The sequence below is a fragment of the Hippopotamus amphibius genome, chromosome 17 (assembly GCF_030028045.1).
Source record: "Hippopotamus amphibius kiboko isolate mHipAmp2 chromosome 17, mHipAmp2.hap2, whole genome shotgun sequence".
Taxonomy (NCBI): domain Eukaryota; kingdom Metazoa; phylum Chordata; class Mammalia; order Artiodactyla; family Hippopotamidae; genus Hippopotamus; species Hippopotamus amphibius.
Genome location: NC_080202.1, coordinates 13477110 through 13496186, shown reverse-complemented (window position 1 = coordinate 13496186; position 19077 = coordinate 13477110). Strand labels below are relative to the sequence as shown.

The 19077-nt window shown below is 54.8% G+C and overlaps 1 protein-coding gene across 5 annotated transcripts; it reads right to left on the bottom strand.

Annotated features, from left to right (window-relative positions):
• Window positions 1–489: 489 nt before the first annotated feature.
• On the bottom strand, window positions 490–19073 carry INPP5K (inositol polyphosphate-5-phosphatase K). 5 transcript variants are annotated; one of them, XM_057716468.1, is made up of 12 exons: window positions 18592–19073; window positions 16688–16795; window positions 16272–16380; window positions 12583–12699; window positions 12034–12209; window positions 11340–11451; window positions 10522–10667; window positions 3615–3801; window positions 2612–2749; window positions 2262–2345; window positions 1989–2093; window positions 490–1800 (listed from the first exon to the last, which is right to left on the bottom strand). In XM_057716468.1, exons 1-12 carry the CDS (start codon window positions 18639–18641, stop codon window positions 1744–1746), a joined length of 1389 nt encoding a protein of 462 aa, XP_057572451.1. In that variant the 5' UTR covers window positions 18642–19073; the 3' UTR covers window positions 490–1743. The 5 variants fall into 5 exon arrangements, with proteins under 5 accessions (XP_057572451.1, XP_057572452.1, XP_057572456.1 ...); XM_057716469.1 differs by having other exon boundaries at window positions 10522–10631; XM_057716473.1 differs by lacking the exon at window positions 16272–16380 and having other exon boundaries at window positions 18592–18620.
• Between the last annotated feature and the right edge of the window lie 4 nt (window positions 19074–19077).

Sequence of the window (19077 nt, the reverse complement as noted above, 5' to 3'; positions counted from 1 at the left end):
GTGGGTGAGTTTGAGGGTTCAGGGTTCCTCAGGTGTGTGTGTGTTGAGGGCAGGGACAGAAGTTACCGTGGGGACCTTGGGGTAGAGGGATCTGGGGAGAGGTGGGGCAGAGAGAAGAGATGCTGGCATTTTTGAAGAGTTTAACCCAGGACCAAGGCTCAAGACTAAGGTGTGAGAGAGTCCCGGGTGAGGAGGGATGAACCAGTGAGAGCAGAGTTAAGCACATTTTCTGAGAGTTCAGTCCCAAGAAACCCATTCTACCTACTTAACAGCAAAGTAAAGTGCCCAAGAGCATAGGAGGCACGCCCCACCTGGACCAGGGGTCCAGAGGGCCACCTTCCCAGAACCTCATCCCATTCCCGTCCGGGCAGCATCTGCCACCCTCAGACACGGACAGTCTAATGTGGATGACAGCGCCCTTGTCCCGGAGTCTAGAGGGGCCCGTGAGCATTCCCACCACCATCATGAAGGAGTCACACACAAGGGTAAAAGCCATGTTTCTAATTATCCCCCAATGCAACAGCCACAGAACACAGACGGCCATGGCCCGCTAGAAGCCAGAGGGACAGTTCCTGGTAGCTCGCAGGGTGCAGTAAGAATGCAGAGCAACTAGAGTGTCCCTCAGTCTCAGGTCGCAGGGTGACAGTCACAGAGCAGGCTCCCTGAGGCGTCTTTTCTTGGGAGAAGGGCCGTTAAATCAACAGTGGCGGGAGGCAAATGGTGGGAGTGGGGCCAGGCCGGTCCACATAGCACCTGCAGAATGTTCTCTGAACACCCCCAGGCCAGATTCTCCACAACATCTTGATTCTGGCTCTCCTCTCCGCCTGCCCCCACTTCTAGGCCCCAGAGCGGTCTAGAGAGAGGGCAGGTTTCTGGGCAGTGACGGCAGGCAAGGGTAGGGGCAGAGGTGGACTGGGCAAGGCCTACCCTGGAAAAGTCTGTGGCCGCAGCTCCTCCACCACCTGCCAGCCCTTCACAAGAAGGCAGGTTGGGGGTGTGGAGCCTGACCCACTAGCAGAAGCGAACCTGGGTCCAATCCTCTGCTCAGACCCTGGAACTTCCTGGGTGGACTCCTTAAGCCACGGGTGGGGGTGGGGTGTATGTGTGCTGCTGGCAGATGGACACATCAACCTGCCCCCAACCCCTACAGAAGAGCCTGGGTGGAGGGCTCCTCCATCCTGCCTACTTAGTCATTTGCTTCTGCGGAAAGCAGGGATCCCAGACCCTCTGCCCAACCCTCAGGGGGACAGGAAATGAGATGCCAAGACTCCTGGAACCCAGTGCTGCCTGCGCCAACCAGTCTCTGCAGCCTGTACAAATGTGAGCATCTCCCCCTCCCAGGCAGCCGAAGGCCCCGGGGTGGCGTGACAAGAATGCAGGCCTGTGCCAGATGGGGCATGTGCCTGGCAGGCCTGCTTAGGCGGGACTGGAAGTGTGTGGGGGAAAATCTAGAAATGAGACGCAGGCTGGAGGGTCCTTGCCACACTCAGTGGACTGTCCAGATCTTCACTGTTGACTAGCTAGCTGGTTTCACTCACACCGCAGCAACAAAACCTGTATTTAGGGACCAAATGCAGAGATCTGGACGGGAGGGAGCAAAGGAGTATGTCTACAGCTCCCCCGGGAGGTGGAGGAAACCGCTGCCTCCCCAGGGAGCCGGGCTGGGCCCCCAGTGCTCCTGGCAGTGGCAGGCAGAGCCGGCTGCCAGCTCCGGCCTCCGCCCTGGATTCACTCTCTCCCGGCTCACATCTGTGGCTGGGCTTCATCCAGTAGGTCCTCCTCCAAGGAGCGAGGCCGGATCTGCCGGGATAAAGCAGGCGGTGAGCGGCAGGGCAAGGGCAGGCCTCACTGTGGGGCCTTCTGCCTCCCCCACCCCCCAGCGGATGCAGCGCCACAGCAGGGTGGGCTCCTCGGCCCGTGGCCTCGGGGAACCGGTGATGCTCTCGTCTCCCGGGCCCCGCTTCCTCTTACCCACCAGCCTCCATTACCTTGAAGGGTTTGCTGACCCCCACCACAGACTGTCGGCTGTTGCTATAGTAAAAAAGGAGAAACTCATCTTCAGTCGCAGGGATGGCGCTGACGTCGATGTACACCTGGAGTGAAGGACAGACAGAGTGGGTCGGTTCCGCGGCCCCAGGCCCCATTCAGCTCTCAGCGACTAGGGATCGAGCGCTCTGCTCCTTCCAGGAGACAGAGGGGCGCTCCGACCAGCCCACCTGCTGGAGACGTGGAACCCCTATCTCAGGAAAGGGGGCAGGTACCTGGTTCAGCCCGTCGCCGAAGGAGACCTGGTTGTCCCTGACCCAGACATACGACACGTAGTCATTGATGTGGCGCAGCCCCACCTGTGGGAGGGGGGATCGGGTGGGTGGTCAGTGGTCTGGGGGGACACGGGAGCCACGTCAACTCCTACAGAGAGGACGGTCTCATTTCTAAGGCTGGCCATCATACCATCTGCCTCCTCCCCTTCACTACCAGCCCCTCCGTGGGCGAGGACCCCGGGGTGGGTGAGGGTAGCTCTGTAGTCTCTGTGCCCAACTCCCAGGAGCCCTCAGAACGGATACACGAGGGGGGTGTGGCTGATGGGCTCTCTGCCCGCCCGCCACGTCACCTTGTACAGGCCAATCCAGTCCCAGGGGCTGCTGAGGAAGTCCGCAGTCGGGGAGCAGCTGATGAGCATGTCGGTCTCCTCGGTGCGCCGGCCCTCAGGAAGCAGGGTGACCCGCGGAGAAGATACCAATGGCTTCAGCTATACACGGGGCGGGAGGGGTTGAAGCCGCACAGCATCATGCCGGCCCCTGAGATGAACGTGCTTACCGTGCCCTTCCTACAGGTCAGGGTCGGTGGCGGGTGGAGGGGCACCCAGCGGGGTGGGCTGAGGACTGCGCTAGGGTGCCCTGAGAGCATCAGACCTTGGCTGGCCAGCTGGAAAGAAGGCCCAAAGGCTGCTCGGGGGTTGCTGGCCCTCCCAGGGAGGACGGGACTAGGGGCCAGGTGGGTAACCAAGCAGAGAGCCAAGTGCTGAGGGGAGAGTGCGGGAGATCGGGGGTGCTGATGACAGGCTGAAGAAAGAAGCCCAGGAGTTGCTCTCGGGCCTTCAGGGTTCCTGACCCAAAGGCCCAAATCCAATTTGGGGGCCTCTGGTGAGAACAGCTGTAGGCATATGGAGGGACACAATGGTATAAAGACAGATAAACAGCATGAGGACAGCCAGGCGCTTGAAGGAGGTCAACACCACCTTGGTCATTAGATGGCAAGATACGAGGATGGAGGGAGCTCCCTTTGCAACCTGAGCCAGATAGGTTCAGGACAAGTGAAAGGAAGTCCTACTTCACACAGTAGGTAATAAGCGTAATGGAGCTCAGGAGCCCCCAGGGACCGGACCAGGAAGAAATGGAAACCTACTGACAAAGGGTTTGAACATGTTTTTGACAGAGCCGTCAACAGCCCCTAAGAAGAGCTGGGATACCTGACCTGGGAGGAAAGGCAATCATGTCCTCCACCAGGTCTCCCCTGGGGGATCTGCTGACATTAGAACCCAGGGCGGGAGGGTCTGGGGACGCGGCCCAGCACGGCTGCTCCTCTGCCAAGTGCTGGGCAGCCCGGACATTTACCTCCAAGTCAAAGGTGCTGGTGACAGGCTTATGGTCACTGATGCTGTACGTCATGTGGCTGATGTAGCTCCTCAAAGACAGGGCGAAGTGGGGGGCTGGCAGCGCGGGAGTGTGGAGGCCGAGCTGGGGCTGCCGCTTCAGCCTCCACAGGATGCGGTCGGTCCACGCGGGCTTGCGCTTTTTCTCACTGGGTGTGGGAGGAGAGGAAGAATGGGGAGAAAAGCGTCGGCAGGTGAGCACAAGGTACCCCCAGGAGCTTGCTGGAGCCCCTAACACCAGGGCCTCTTAGTGGCCATGAGACCCCTGGGCCAGAGGTGGAGCCCCGCATGGCAGCAGGCAGGAGGGTGTCCCATGGAGTCGAAAGTATGCTGGCTTTTGTCAGACTCAGCCAAGGACCCTCAGTCTAGTCTACATTTTTATGAATCAAACTGTGACTCAGAAACATTCTGTTGAAAGCCTTTCTTATCTCTTGAACAAAAGGAACAGACGATCCAAGAAACTGAGGTTTGGAACATGGATTGAGACAGAGCTGAGCTGGAAGTTGGCTTCCCCCATAATAAAGATGTGACCTTAGGAAAGGGAAGCACTTAGGGAATGCTCACTACATGCCTGAGACCAGAACCATGTATTTCACTCTTCACAGGTGGAGAACATGAGTCTTAGAGGGGAAGTAACTTTCCCAAAGTCACACAGCACTGAGTGGTGGAGCCAGGACTCCAGGCCTGGCAGCATGACCACAGAGCATGTGCCCTTAATCACCAGGCCAACCCCTCAGGCCTCAGCTTCCTCATCTATAGAATGGAGATAACAGTAGTTATGTCACAGGGTTGCTGAGATGATTAGATGAGATAAAACACAAAAAATGTTTAGCACCATGCTTTGTACAACTTAAGCTCTCTGCAGACACTGGCTATTATGATGCTTTGTTCTCAAGAGTCAAGTGAAAGACCTCCCACCTGTTCTTTACTCACCAGCTTCCCTGACGGGCATAAGAGAGGCCATACAGCCTGGTCAGATGATTCGCTGCTTTGAAACCTTTAAGCAATCTTCACTGCTTCCGGAATAAAGCTCAAGTCTCCAAATGTGGCTTTCAAGGTGCACAGGAGTCTGACACCCCTTGTCCTACCTTATCTCCTACCTCTGCCCCAGACCTAGCTCACTCCGCTGAATCTTTCAAGCCTCTGCGCCTCTAATTTTGCAGCTTGTGCTACCTGTAACTCCCTTTGTCACAGGGAGAGGCCCAGTTCCAGTGCTGTCTTTGTCATAAAGCTGTCCCTGACCTCTCTGCTTCCAAAGCGTTTTACACAAGTACGTCTCCTATTACATTATATTGTAGTTTACATTTCCCAGTCAGCCTATCAGTTAGCGTGTGAGCTTGGAAGGTGAGGATGGGCTCTTGGCGTCTCCTGTGTATCCTCAGCATTAGCACAGAGCCTGGCAAGCTGGAGGTACTCAAGTGCTTGCGAAACACAAATAACTAAAAAAACCCCAAGCTCATTCTCTTTCCTCAAAAATGCCCACCTAATCTTAACGTATACAGTTCCATATGCTTATAATCAGTTTGAAATACTATTTTTGTCTTCTGTTTTATTCACTTACTATTTTAAACAAACACTTCCAACACACTTTCGTCACTTTGATAGCAATACGGTTTTCTAGCAACAGAGGGAGAATGTGCCTTGGTGGTGAACTCTGACTCTAGTATCAGAGGCCAGTTAGGGGAAGGTTCTACCCTGTTAATTAAAGAGCTATGCGGCTGGTAAATTTGGGGAGTGGTGCCCTTGGAGAGGGCACGGAAGCTCCTTGTCCTCTCCCATAACTTGTCCTACATATCTCTTCTGTCTGCCTGTTTCCGAGTTATATCCTTTTAAAACAAACCAGTAATCTAGTTTAAAAAGAAAAAAAACAGCTCTGCCCTTGGGCGAGTGACTTCACTTCCAAACCTCAGCTTCTTCAACTCTAAGATGGGGTGATAACAGTGCTTACTTCAAAGAGACATTGTCAAGGGAATAGTTGAGAAATGGGAACAGGCTAAGCCACTTCTGCTCGGGGCTCCTGGGTTGGTTCAACCTTTCACTCTTCTGAGGAGTGTTCAGGGGATATGGGAATGTGCTATTCCTATCCCGGAGACAACAGACACTCAAATAAATCTCCAAACCAACCTTGGACATCCAGTGCCTAGCAATTCTTACAACTTGGTAATGAACCACATGAATGTACCACTCTCCCTTTCAAAGCATCCTCCAGCCCCCACTTCCCTATTATGGTCAAGAACCTGTACTTGCTATCCTGTCAGGATCCTCTCCAAGTCCTGACCACAGCCCAACTCTCCTTCCCCCTTGGGACCTCAGCCTGTCTCCCTCTCCTCCTTTTCTATTTATTTATATATTTATTTATTTTATTTTGGGCTGCATCAGGTCTTCATTGCGGCACACGGGATCTTTTTGTTGTGGCACACGGGCTCTTCGCTGTGGTGCATGGGCTTTTCGCTGTGGTGTGTGGGCTTCCCTCTAGTTGTGGCGTGCAGACTTTCTCTTTTCTAGTTGTGGCGTGCAGGTTCCAGGGCACGTGTGAGCCGGTTTAGCTGCTTTCCAGCATGTGGGATCTTAGTTCCCTGACCAGGGATCAAACCCACATCCCCTGCATCGCAGGATGGATTCTTTACCACTGGACCACCAGGGAAGTCCCTCCCTTTCCTCCTTTTCCATGGCCTGGTCCACACTCATCACTGGGCACCTGCACTTTTCATTCTTTCAGTGAGCTTTACTGAGCTCTCATTACGCGCCAGGCAACTGGGGATCTGCTAAACGGGATTGACAGAGCCGCGGAGGAGCTCGTTTAACAAACAAAAGACACAGAACAAATAAGCAAAATAAATATTATATATATTCCCCCAGTGCTCCATTCCTAATAACAGCTAAACATGGGGTCCTTCTGTGCATCAGGCACTGTGACAGGCATCTCACAGGCTGTTCCAATCCTCCCAACGCTGGAAGAATGCCACAGGTCACATTCTCCTTCTTCTCCAGGGCACTGAAGTTAAGCGAGGTCACCCTGTGCAGGTGGGAGCTGGGCGCCTGCCTGCGCTGCTGACTGTGGAGTCAGTGTTCCTTCCACTGCACCCGTCTCCTCCAGCTTGCCCCGTGGTGGCCGACTCCCAGTGTGCGTCACCAGAGCCGGGCCTCACTAATGCCTTTTTTGGCTGAATGGTTGTGACTGAATACAAAAGTGCTTTCTGGAGATTACAGGCATACCTCTGCTTATTGTGCTTTGTTTTTCTTGTACTTTGCAGATATTGTGATTTTTAACAAATTGAATGTTTGTGGCAGCCCTGCATTGAGCAAAACTATTGGCGCCATTTTTCAAACAGCATTTGCTCCCTTCATGTCTCTGGGTCACATTTTGGTAGTTCTTGTAATATTTCAAGCTTTTTCATTATTGTTATAATTGTTATGGTGATCTGTGATTTTTGATGTTACTATTGAAAAAAAAAATTACAACTTGCTTGAAGGCTCAGATGATGGTTAGCATTTTTTATCAATAAAGTACTTTTAAATTAAGGTATGTACATTTTTGAGACATAATGCTATTGCACACTCAATAGACCACAGTATAGTGTAAACGTAACTTCTCTATGCACTAGGAAACCAAAAAATTTGTGTAACTCGCTTGTATAACCAAAAACTTGTGATACTGGCTTTACTGCAGTGGTCTACAACCAAACCCACAATACCCCCCAGGTATGCCTGTAGTATGTCTTTACTTTCCAAAAATTAAAACCAAGTAGCTCTGCAAGATGCTCTTGGCTTAAGAGCCTAGAAAACCTGAGCCAATTTCCTGACCCAAAAGTAGTGATGTGTTCCATTTTGGGGTCTGAGAGCACTTTTCCTTTCAGCTCCCTATAGATGGCTTCTAAGTGTCTCATGGAACTCTGGACTCAAGTCTTGACTAGATTGATCATAACATCCTTTGCCTAGCGAAGAGGCGAACTGGGTTCCTGTCGACTGTAACAAAACCCTATTGCAATCCTTGACTTTAATAGGATTTCCTGCCCTCAGCCCTTTCGCCCTCCCCTGTAATGGAGCTGACCTTGTTTCTCATTACATCTTGGCTCGGGGACGCAGCCGAGGCCGGGGAAGCTGTGTACCATGCCCTGCACGCAGCTTGGTCCCTCTGTACAGCAGGTCAGCGCCACTCAAGGTGCCTCTCGTCAGCACTGCTGACTGATCGGAATGCCTGCCCTTCTTTCTGCCAACTCTGCTGCCTCCCTGACAACAACTCTCATTGACTCCTGCTGGCTTCAGCTGCCCGCCTCCTTAACCATTCGCTTCACCCTCCTTCAGCACTTCCTCACAGAATTCTGGAACCTTCTGTGGGCCAACTCTTGGACTTGAGAGTGTTTATTTGGCTCTCTCGCTCTGGGCGGGTCCCTCTGCTAGACTGGCTGCTCCTTAAATACCTTATCTTTTCCTTTTGTCCTCTCAGGCTCCCAGTTCAAACATATGCCAGGCACTATGCTACGTACCAGGGACAGTCATAAATCAGAGCCAGTCTCTGCACTGTGGGCATTCACAGCACAGCAAAAAAGGCACACTGTGTCTTAGAAGCAACGCGGAGAGCACGGTGTGTGCAAGGCCTACAGGCAGTACAAGGGAAGGAGAGAACTCAGTGAAACAGGTGAGGGTCAGGGAAGGCTTTCCAGTGGAGATGATGCCTGAACTGGGTTTTTGAGGATGAATAACGGACTGATCAGACAGGAGTGTTTCTGTTCCCTACGTGTGGCTCAGACCCTGCCCACCGCAGGAGCTCCCAGATGGGAATATTTCAGTTATGAGGTCCCCCTGTAGTGCCCCTGTTCCTGTCCAGACATTCCTTCACTTCCTGGGCTCCAGGCAAGGGGAAGCACGAGTCTGGATTCACACGGCCTCCAGTTCAAATTCTTGCTCCATCACTTACTCTGTTACTACCTTACTTAGATCCTCTGAGACATAGTTTCCTTATCTGTAAACAGTCAGTATCAACAGTGTCTCCCTAATGAAGATTCAGTAGGACTCGGGTGATGCGGGCAAAGCGCTCTGCACAACGCCCGGCCCGTGGTAAGTGCTCAATACTGTCAGCCACAGTGGGGATTGCATCTATTAGGTGGAAATAACATCTGCCTTCCCTGCTCCTTAGCAAGCCTTTGCGATCCCCATCCTGCCCCCTTTCTGCTGCTGCTGGCAAGCCTGGCTGTAAACTCAGAGGCACTGTGGGCTAGAGGAAAGCACCAGGGGCGACATGGTCCAGAGAATCGGGTCTGAGCCCCAGCTCCGCCATCACTAGCTGAGCCACCTGGGTAAGACCCTGAGTGTCTCTGAGCCTCTCTATGCCATCTCAGTGACTTCCAGTCTCTTGCTGGTTTCCCTCCCAAACCCAGGGGTGTGGGCAGAGGGACACCTGGCTACGCGGCCTGTCAGCAGCTCTCTTCCTGCTGGCAAGTGAGGTTTTGAAGTCAATTGGTAGAGGGTCCCAGCCCCCAAGGCCCCAGCCTGTCCCACTGAGGCCTGACAACTTCCACAATGACCGTCATTTCCAATGGATGGCTGGGGAGACCGGCAGCTGCAGAGTTGGGCCAGCAGGCCAGCTGGAGCCTGACCTCTTCCCTTCTTTCTGGCTTATACTGTGGCCCAGACTGGACCCCATTTCCAGTGTTCGTGGCCTCTTCTTGCGTGCACTGCCCTGGCTGTGACCCGACTCTGTCTTGCTCCACATGCCTGAAAGGGCTCATGCTCTCCCCCTTGCTTGGCAGGGACATCGTAGCTCTGCCACGCGGCTTCCAGCACTGGGCCAGCAGCTCTTCCTCTCACCCCGGCCTGGCTGTGGACATACCTACTCACCTGCTAAATCCCAGAGGCCTGGGCCGCCCTAGAGGCGCCTCCTACCTCCTTCCTAAGACAGTCCTGCTAGGAGAATGCATGATGGAGCTGCTCCAGGTGAAACAAAGAGCCCAGGACACGTAGGGGTCCTTTCTCTTCAAAGAGATGAGGGTCTGTGCCCTAAGTCGGGCCAGGGACTTCTTGCCAGAGCTACTTTTGCCCCTCTGCCTAAGCCTTAGGTTTTGGTGGTCACCTGGCCCTTTTTCAGCTTCTGAGAAAGGTTTTCAGTAAAACTACCACTTGAAGACATGATTATAAAAATAACAACAGCAGTGATCACAGTGCTTACCGGGTGCCAGGCACTGGGCACCAGGCACTGGGCTAAGCACATGCAAGGTCTCATTTAATCCTCAGCCCCGGGAAACAGCTACTGCTATCATCCCCATTTTATAGATGACAAAGTTGAGGCTTAAGTACTGTGTCCAAGGTCATACAGCTGATGAAGGGCAGTTGTGCTTCTATCTACCAGATGCACTCTCTCTACATTGTTCTCCATTAACTGCCCCACTGACAACTACTACTTCATCTTCCTAAATAGTATCCGACCCCCTCACAGCTGGGCAGGGCTACTTAATACCAGTAACTGGCTGAGCCAAGCTTTCTGTCCACCCCCCACCCCCCGGTCTGGGCAGGACCGGAAAGCCCTGGGGAGCAGGGGCAGGGGTTGCCAGGATGCTGAAGTATAGTCCCCCCCAAGTCAGCAATCAACTGTCTTTCCCTCTGCTTTGTGTCCACCTGCCTTTCTCCCAACCCCATCCTTGCCAGCATCGTCTCCCCTCCTGCTCTCTCTGCGGACAACCTGGAACAGCTCCCACAGTCAGCATCTCATGGGGAGGGGAGGCGCCACTCCTCAGCCGCGATGGCTGGATCTATTCATGCTTCCCCAGCACCTCTATTTGGAGGCAGCTCCCACTGCCACCAGGGCCAGCACAATCTGCCTCCCCAGGCCCAGATCTGCTCCAGGCTGATCCTCTATGGTGGAGCCCCCTCACCTGGTATCATAGTTGTTGGAGTTCTTATCAAATTTGTAGGTGGGCGGGAAGAGCAGGGGCCCCTCCTGGAACTCCCGGAGCAGCGGGTCGTGTCTCTTGGCAATGCCGAGCTGGAGGGAAAGGCACGGTCCCCTCTGCCAGCAGTCCTGCCCCAAGGGCCCAGCACCCCGCTCCAGTCAAGGGGTTAGCACATGCCACCGCAGCGGGGCCAGAGTCAAACCCGGCCACTGCACCTCCTCACTGCCCCAGCGGCAGCCTCAGCACGCCAGCCTCCAGCACCCCCACTCCCAGGAGAGCAGCTGAATCCTTTTGCAGACATTACCCCATGGTCCCAGGGGAGGCAGCTGCCTGCCACTTTCCAGTCCTTGGACTACAGGGACCAGGCTCTGAATTCCATCTTCCTGGGAGCCACTAGCAGATGGGTCAGAGGGGAGGCTGGGGTAGCCAGGGCCCCCAACATGGGTGGTATCTCATCCTCCAGGAGGCAAGCCAGGCCGGGGGTGGGAAAGACGGCAGGGACACAGAGGGCTGCTGCGCAGTGGAGGGCCACGGCAGGCCAAAGCCTTTCTCGCTCGCTACTCACACACACACCCAGCAGCTGTGCCCTAGCTCCTCCAGGTGGAGACCGGGGTGGCTGGACAGACTGGCTGCCCCACCCCCAGGAGCGAAGCTCTATTAGACCCCACCCTGCCTAGAAACAGGGACTTGGGAGGCCTGGGAAAGGCAAACAGGCACTAGGGAACCTCCCCACATCTCACGGTGACCACCACCCACCACGGGCTGAGACCACCCCTCGGGGCCCTCCCCTCATCAGATACCTGATCCTTCTCCCACAGGTCACTGTAGCACTGATTTTTTATGGATTCCCGAACAAAGTGCAACCCAAAGTCCTCGATCCGAAAGTTCATGTCTCCAAACCAGAGAATGAGGCTTTAGGAAGAAAGGAAGGCAGGCAGCCTGAAGGTCTGTGATGCAGTCAGAGAAAGCGGGAGCAAGAGGGGCTCCAGCCGCTCGCTGCAGGGCTGCGGAGAGCAGAAAGCTCGAGGCGCAGGTGAGAAGCCACATCCAGGCAGAGGAGCCGGCGGAGACAAGGGCGGGGCCCAACGGGACTGTTCTTATGGCCCCCAACCCGACACTGAAGCAGAGACCAGCCTCAAGGGGCAAGTGGCAAATATGCAGCTGGCTCTAACCCTCCCTCAACTCGGCAGCAGGCAAGGCTGAGAACCAGCCCTTCTAGGGACCTCAGGAACCATGAGGTTCTTGACCTGGGATGTTTGGAAGTGCCCAGAGATGCCAGGCAGGGCAGAGGGGCCAGGGAAAGGGAAGGGGTTCCAGACCCTAGGCAGGCAAAGCTGGAGAGGAGAGCAGACTGGGTGTCAGGGAAGAGGCTGGGAGAGGGTGGGAGATGGGGCAGACTGCCTCCGGCTGCGGAGAAGTGACCACGCGGAGCACGCTGGCCTGGGCTGGCCTGGGGGAGCGGGCAGGGGCGGCAGTTCCCCATGGCATGCTCACTCGTGGTCCAGGATGTTGGGGATATCCTGTGCCTCAAAATTCTGCGTCTCCAGGATCCGGTCAAAGTGCTCCAGCCGCTGGTCGTTGTTGGCCATGTGGGGGGGCAGGTGGCAGTTGATGATGCTGACATAGTAGCCATAAAGCTTCAGGAAGATGTTGACACCCCCTTTGTTCCCCTGGTAGGTGGGCAGAAGGGTGGGAAGCTGTTCCGGGGGGACACAGCTCTCTTCTCCCATCCCAGGCCTCAGGGCAGATGGTCTCACCTCCTGTGGGATCTCCCAGGGTCAGACACTCAGCTCCCAGAGTGGCCTCTCCATCCACAGAGCCCAGCTCACCCACCTGCCGTCCCAGGGACGCTAAGCCCCCCTGAGGCGGGAAGGCAGCTATGCAGGGCACAGGCCTGGACAGAGTGCCAAGATTCATTTCACCCCTTTTTCCCATTCATGTCACCCCCTTTTTCATTTGCCCAGCTCGAAGGCCCCCAGCCCTGCCCAGCCCAGTGAGAGAAGGCCCCCCAGCTCCTGACTCAGACAACAGCACAGTCCTTACCCAGTACCCGAGGAGGCCCGTGGGGGTGGATTTAGTAGACAGGATCTGGATAAAGGGCAAGTGCTCATACTTGGCGAAGATCAGTAAGAGGAGGCCCTGCATGCGGACACTGGAGACCTGCAGGACAGAGGGGCAACGGTCACTCATGTCCCTCCGGGCCCTGTGCCGGCCACTCTAGAGAGGCTCGTCCTGCGCCGCATGGATGTCCTGCCCAGGGGTCTATGGCATCTCAGTGCAGATGGAATCTCAGCTGCCAAATGCTGCATTCTGGGAGCTAAGCCAAGCTCCCATTTCTGCTCCTGGACTTGCGGGTGGAAGGCAGAGCAGACAAGGCTGCCAGGGACCGTGCCATCAGGAGGGTACTGACTCTTCGGCCCCAGCCCAGGCATGGCCAGGTGCTCTTCTCCCCAATACCCTCCCGAGGTCTCATGGGTTCTGTGCACTGGGGCTCAAAGGACTTCAAAGACATTTTACAGGACAGTGGCTAAAGGCCAGACCTTGGTTCAAATCCCAGCTCGGGCTCTTAGTATGGATATAAGGCAAGTCTCAGCCTATTTTCTCATTGATAAAGCAGGAATCCATCTCAAAGATGCTGGATTAACTGGAAGCTATTATTTTTTGGTTTCTTGAAAGTAAATGGGGAGGAGCATGAGAGAGCCCTCTAGGGTGCTGGAAATGTTCTGTATCTATCAGATCAGTGGTAACGTGGCCACACATATATATAAAAATCCATCAAGGGACTTCCCTGGGGGTCCAGTGGTTAAGACTCTCTGCGTGTCCACTGCAGGGGGCATGGGTTCCATCCCTGGTCGAGGAACTAAGAGCCCATATGCTGCGTGGTGCAGCCAAAAAAACAAAAACAAAAACAAACCCCACCCCCATCAAACTGTACAGTTAATTTCTACATACGTTATAGCTCAGTGGAAAGAAATGAAGACAATGCTACTAAAGGGGACTTCCCTGGTGGTCCAGTGGCTAAGATCTGCCTTCCAATGCAGGGAACGCAGGTTCAATCCCTGGTCGGGGAACTAAGATCCCACATACCGTGGGGAAACTAGGCCCAAGCACGTGACAACTGGAGAGCCTGAACGCCACAATTATTGAGCCCACATGCTCTGGAGCCCGTGTGATACAATTAGAGAGAAGCCTGTGCACTGCAATGAAGAGCTTGCATGCTGCAACTAAGACCCGAGGCAGTCAAATAAATAAATAAATATTTAAAAGGAAAAGAAAAAGAAAATGCTACTAAAAAATAACATAGACTGTGGGTAGTTGGTGTCCATGAAGGCCACGCAGGGGGGATGAGAGTGAGTACAGAGGGCGTGTGTCCGCAGCTTGGGGAGAAGAGCTGACATGCTGTCATGTCCCTCTGACATGCTGCCTGGCACATTTAATCTCGCTGACCCTTTAAGGAAGCACCATCCCTGTCTGCACATGAAGGACTGAGGCTCAAGGAGACTAAGGAATCAGTAGGACTACCTGGATAACAGGACCAGGACTGCCGAAACCCCTGCTCTCTGTGGTTGTGGAGGTGGGCTGGGAAGGGGCCAGTGACCCTGTCTCTCAGCTTCAGGCTGTCTACACCCACCACCCGAGGAGCTATTTCCGGAGCATGAGGTGCAGAGGCCAAGGAGGAAATCCCCGGGTGGGGAGTGTGTACTGGGGCCTTCCAGGAATTATGAAACTTGATCTCGCAGCCCAGGAGCTCTGGTACGGTACAGGAGTCAAAGCAGGGGGAACCCCAAATCCAAGACCAAGGGAGGGAGGCGTGGGAACCTAGGGTTGGGCAGAAGTTGCTACAAATGTGTCCCCCACCTCCCTCTCCACCTCCAGTCTCAGTCTCTCCCCTTTGCATGCAAATATGACAATGGAAGTGGGGGAAGGGCTGGACTATGAGGGACTGATTCCCAGGGAACTGATGTAGACTCGGGGTAAGTTTCAAGCTTAATCTGAACCCACGGAGCAGGTTTGGGCCACTAGGCTCCACCACAAAGGCACCAGCTCACTCTGTGAAGGAGCAGGGAAGTGGGGGTGGGGCAGGGAGGATGGAGGTGGGGGTGGGGCAGGAAAGCTTCAGATTGGGAGAAAGGGTGGGGCTGTGGGGAAAGGCAGGAGACTTGTAGGGGAAGTTTTAGTTGGAGGAAATGAAGTAGGAGGAGCCAAGGAAGGGACGAGAAGGAGGTGGCTGGGAGCCTAGGAGCTGGCAAAGGGGGTCAGCCCCAGGCTTCTCAACCTCTGACTGGCAACTTCCGGCCTAAGGAACAGGCTGCAGGCAGCGCTCGCCCTTCACCTCCACTCTCGGCTGGGGGAAGGAGGGTCATCTGCTTTAGGTGCCAGGCCCTCAGGCTGGTCTCCCAACCTCGGGAGGCCGCGTGGACAGAATGAGCTATGTCCGCGCCATGGGATGAGCTTATTTCCTTGGCTCAATTCCACCCCAGCAATCCCTCGCCAGTGGGGCCAGTGAGCTGAGGTACCGGGAGGCCTCCAGTCTGGGGGAGGGAGTGGCTGGTGAGAGAGAAGTGGTTCTGCCCTCCGAGAAGGTCTAGCTCCAGGTCTGCAGGAAGAGGCCCACGCTTGATCTGGAGGGAGCCAAGGGCTTGGCGGCTGGCAGTCTTTGGCTCAGCAGCAGGACCAAATCTTGTATGCCCTCCCCGCTGGCTCTGCCCCCCCCCCCCCCCCCCCCGGCTCTGCCCTCCCCCTGGCTCTGCCCTCCTAGAAGGATTCACAGCTCTTGCCTTATCACCCTCGGGCAAGTTAGGGTAACAGAACTAATTCTGAAGAAATCCAATCACCCAGGGAAAGAAAGAAAGGAATTCTGGAATTTCCAAGAAGCACTACTTCTTGGAGGTATTCTGAGTGGGAGTGCGTTTCATCCCTCGGCAGTGCAGGGCAGAAAGGGGATCCAGCAATCTAGAGCCTTCCTGAAGATTCTCCTATTGTCTAAAGATTCCCTGAAGAATACTGGCCCTATAGACTGAGAACCTTCTTCCTCCACACCTGTGTCCCCTTTCTAACTTCTGGGACCCTGAGAATTTGAGGTGCATGTCCCTTATGATCAGAGGACACCCTCTGATATCAGCAGGCAAGTCATGGGATACCTGTCAGCCTTAGAGATCACCAGTACAGCAACAAAGCACAGTAGTTAGGAACATGGGTTATGAAGTTTGAAAGATCTGGATCCAAACCCCAGGTATCCTGTGAGTCCTCTGAGTCTTGAATTTATCTGTATAATACCCATATTTCTAAAGAGTTAAGATTTTAAAATAATGTATATAAAGAGTTTGCTTATAACGCTTAACACCAAGTAAGCACTCGATAGACGGTGGCAGTTATTATCGTACTCTGAGATTTCAGGCTGGGCCTGTGAGTAGAGGTTGGAGACTAGGGGTGGGGTAGGCACTGAGGTGTTACTAAGCCCTGCTGCACCTCCCCAAGGAATTCTCCTAACCTGAAAAATATCAAGGTGTTAAACTAGCCCCTGGGGTCCCAGCTCAGCTCCAGCTACCTCGGAAAGACACAAGGCAGGCAGGAGCCCCAGGGAGCCAGGTGAACCTGAGGTTTGGGCCTTGAAATAAAAGGGAAACAGCATGAAAGCTGGAGTGGGAGACCAAAGGACTAGGGGTTAATAATAAGAGGTGAGACACAGAGGTGAGACACATTTCCCAATTGCCCGTCAACTTGTAAGTTACCTTGACGAAGCTCAGAGGGGAAAGCACATCCATGAAGAAACTGCTCCATGGGTCTTCAAAGGCAGTGTCAGAAAGGAGGCTCACGATCCCACAGTTCATTTCCTGCAAACTGCCCATCCCAGGTCAGAGGCTTTCCCCCTGGCCTGGAGGGCACTGCCCTCAGCCGACTTTCCAGCCTGGGGTTCTCATGACCGTGGTCTCTCCCTCCCCTGGCTGTCGATCGCCAACCCCTTGCCACTGCTGATCTAGGACACCAGGCGCTGCCTGGCCCTGATGCAGGCTGAAAGCTCTTGGCCTTCAGACTCCAGAGCGAGGGTGTACAGGTTACAGCGGTTCCCCACAGGGACAACTTGGGACTGCTCAGGCTCATCTGATCTCAGATACAGGAATGCACGATGGGCCCTGCAGACACCTACCCAATGACATATACGTCCAGGTTCAGGTTCAGGTTGTTCAGCTGAAGCAGATCACTGAGGTCTGGAGGGGGTGCTGCGGAGGCTACGTTCCATGTCACGACATGTATGCTGAGAAGGGAAGCCATGGAGGAAGGAGGATGAGACCTCGTCCAGGTAACAGACAGGGGGCTGTACTAACGGCTGCACCACAATCCGCTCTAGTCAGAATGGGAAAAGTGTGTTTCTGCATTTGATGGAGGGAACAGGGCCACTGAGCTACAAGCCCTTCGTCTTCACCTCTGTCCCCTGAAGCTGGAAACTCCCACCCTGGACTGGCTTCTCTGTGCAGGCATACAGCTGCCTTTACCTGGCAGCCCTGGAGCTGCCGAAGCGGGGCGGAAGGTTCCTGAGTCAGTCAAGGGAAGGGATGTGGATGGGATGGACAGTCAGGAATTTATTAATTCCATCAGCCCTTCATCTATGGCTCAGCCCCCCTACCCCCCCCTCCCCGCTTCAATTCACTGGGTCCTACGACCACCAGAAAGATTCTGGAGGTTCAGTTTTCACCCTGTGAGAGGCCTTAGTACTGCAAGACGGGAATTTCAAAAACAGCAGAGATAAAAACACCACATTTCCTTCCTCACTCATCCCTGGAGCACAACCAATTCTGCCAAGCAATTCAGAAAGCCTAAGAAGATTCTAAATAACAGGCTTCTCAACACCTCTCTCAAGAGTCCACCCTCTTTTGGGAAAAGTCATCAGTTGGATAACATCCACCTCAGCTTCATATAAACCCTAGGGAAGCCACAGATCTAATCAGAAGCTCTCAATAACACCGGATTCCTCAGAGGCTCACGGGATGGAGAGACATGCAAATCTCTTCGCTGGAATAGTTAGCACAATGCGCCCAGGAAGCCCCCAGACGGTGCTGAGTACAGAGCAGGCAGGGGCTACAAACCCTGCAGAGACCTGTAACCAAGCACACCATAAGGAGGAGGACCTGTAACAGCGGAAAGGATAGAAAGGGGGTGGGGGGAGAAAAGGGCAGGATGTCCCCAAACCTCTTTTCTCCACCGGACCCTGTTCTTAGAGGTCCATGTTCTAAAAAGCACAACTTGAAGAAATCCTTGGCCAGCTTAAAGCAACTTCCTGCCCCTCCCTAGGAACATCAACAAAACAATACAAAAACCACCTTCCCAGGCACTCAGCCAGGGGTTCCGAGCTTCGTTTGTTTACGATCTCCCCCTGCTGTCCAACGGAGGATTAAGAGACAGCTCTTCTACGCTAAGGCTCCTTGTTTTCCCAGGGACCTGCTCTAAGTGGATAGAGAGCCAAAGCCGGGATTTCTCCTTCCCACTTTTAGGTCCCACGATTAGCAGCAAATCCTTGCATCGTGACCGGCACTAAGATGGTGATTAGCGTTGTTCCTCGTTAAAGAGCAAGCATGAGACCAGACTATTATCACTTCACTAAAGGATCTTATCTAAATCTGATTTGGGGTTTCAGGAGGTTACAATGGGATCAGGCAGACCCTATGATGTATGTGCTGATCCAAATGAAGAACAAGGTTTCTTCTCTAGAGCTAACGGGAGAATGCTTTGTTACGTCTAAAGACATAACAGCCCAGCCCAACACTGCTGCCTCCTCCAGAACCCAACTGGGACACCTGCTTCGGGTGCCCAAGTGGGAAAAAGCTGGTAGCCTGCGTTTGGAGGGGACGCGGGGTTCGAGCCCAACATAGCCCTCTCGATACTGGCCTGGGAGAATGTGGCAGGCCTCTGAACTACAAGCAGCCCTGTAGGCCTGGCCCCTTCTCTCTCAGCCTGGTGCCGCCCCAGACCCGCAGCCCCGATTGGGTCGGAGGCAGTGATCCCCTCCCCCCCCGCCCCCGAGCAGGCCGGCCTGCCCGCAGTCGCCTTTCTCACCTGAGCGTCCTGCTTCTCGGCTCGGTCTGTGGGTTCACGGCCGCCATCATCCCCACGGTGGGGTGGCCCGGCCGGCTCTCGTCTCCGCGCCGCAGACGGTCCTGGCCCGATCGGCCCCTCTCTGGCGGCAGGTGCCGGCCAGCTCACTCTGATTGTTTTTCTTCCGGATTTCGGCCCTCCGCCTCGGCTTCCGTAAGAGGCGGGGTCTGGGAGCACAGAGGGCTCCGGGTGGCGGACCCGGGGGAAGAGGCGGGGCTCTTCAGGGAGCGCGAAACGGTGAAAGGCGGAGGGGAAAGGCGCCTAGGGGACCGGGGACGCAAGGGAGGCGTGTCCTGCTGTCGCCAGGACCCGACGCAACACCGCCCCCGCGGCTCCCAGGGTGCCCCGCGCCAGGCCGGCCGGGAGGGGCAGTCTTCCGGCGGAAGCAGCCGCTATGCCCTCCCCAGCGCCTCCAGTTTCGCCGGTGCCGGAGGTGCGGCCGTCTTC

Bases quoted from the DNA above. Each gene is read 5' to 3' on its own strand.
- INPP5K (XM_057716468.1), bottom strand. From the start codon at position 18,641: ATGATGGCGGCCGTGAACCCACAGACCGAGCCGAGAAGCAGGACGCTC. The intron at 3,802-10,521 runs GTGAGGGGGCTC...TCCCACACCCAG, and splicing joins TCCAACAACTATGATACCAG to TGAGAAAAAGCGCAAGCCCG. The intron at 1,801-1,988 runs GTAATGGAGGCT...TTATCCCGGCAG, and splicing joins GGGTCAGCAAACCCTTCAAG to ATCCGGCCTCGCTCCTTGGA.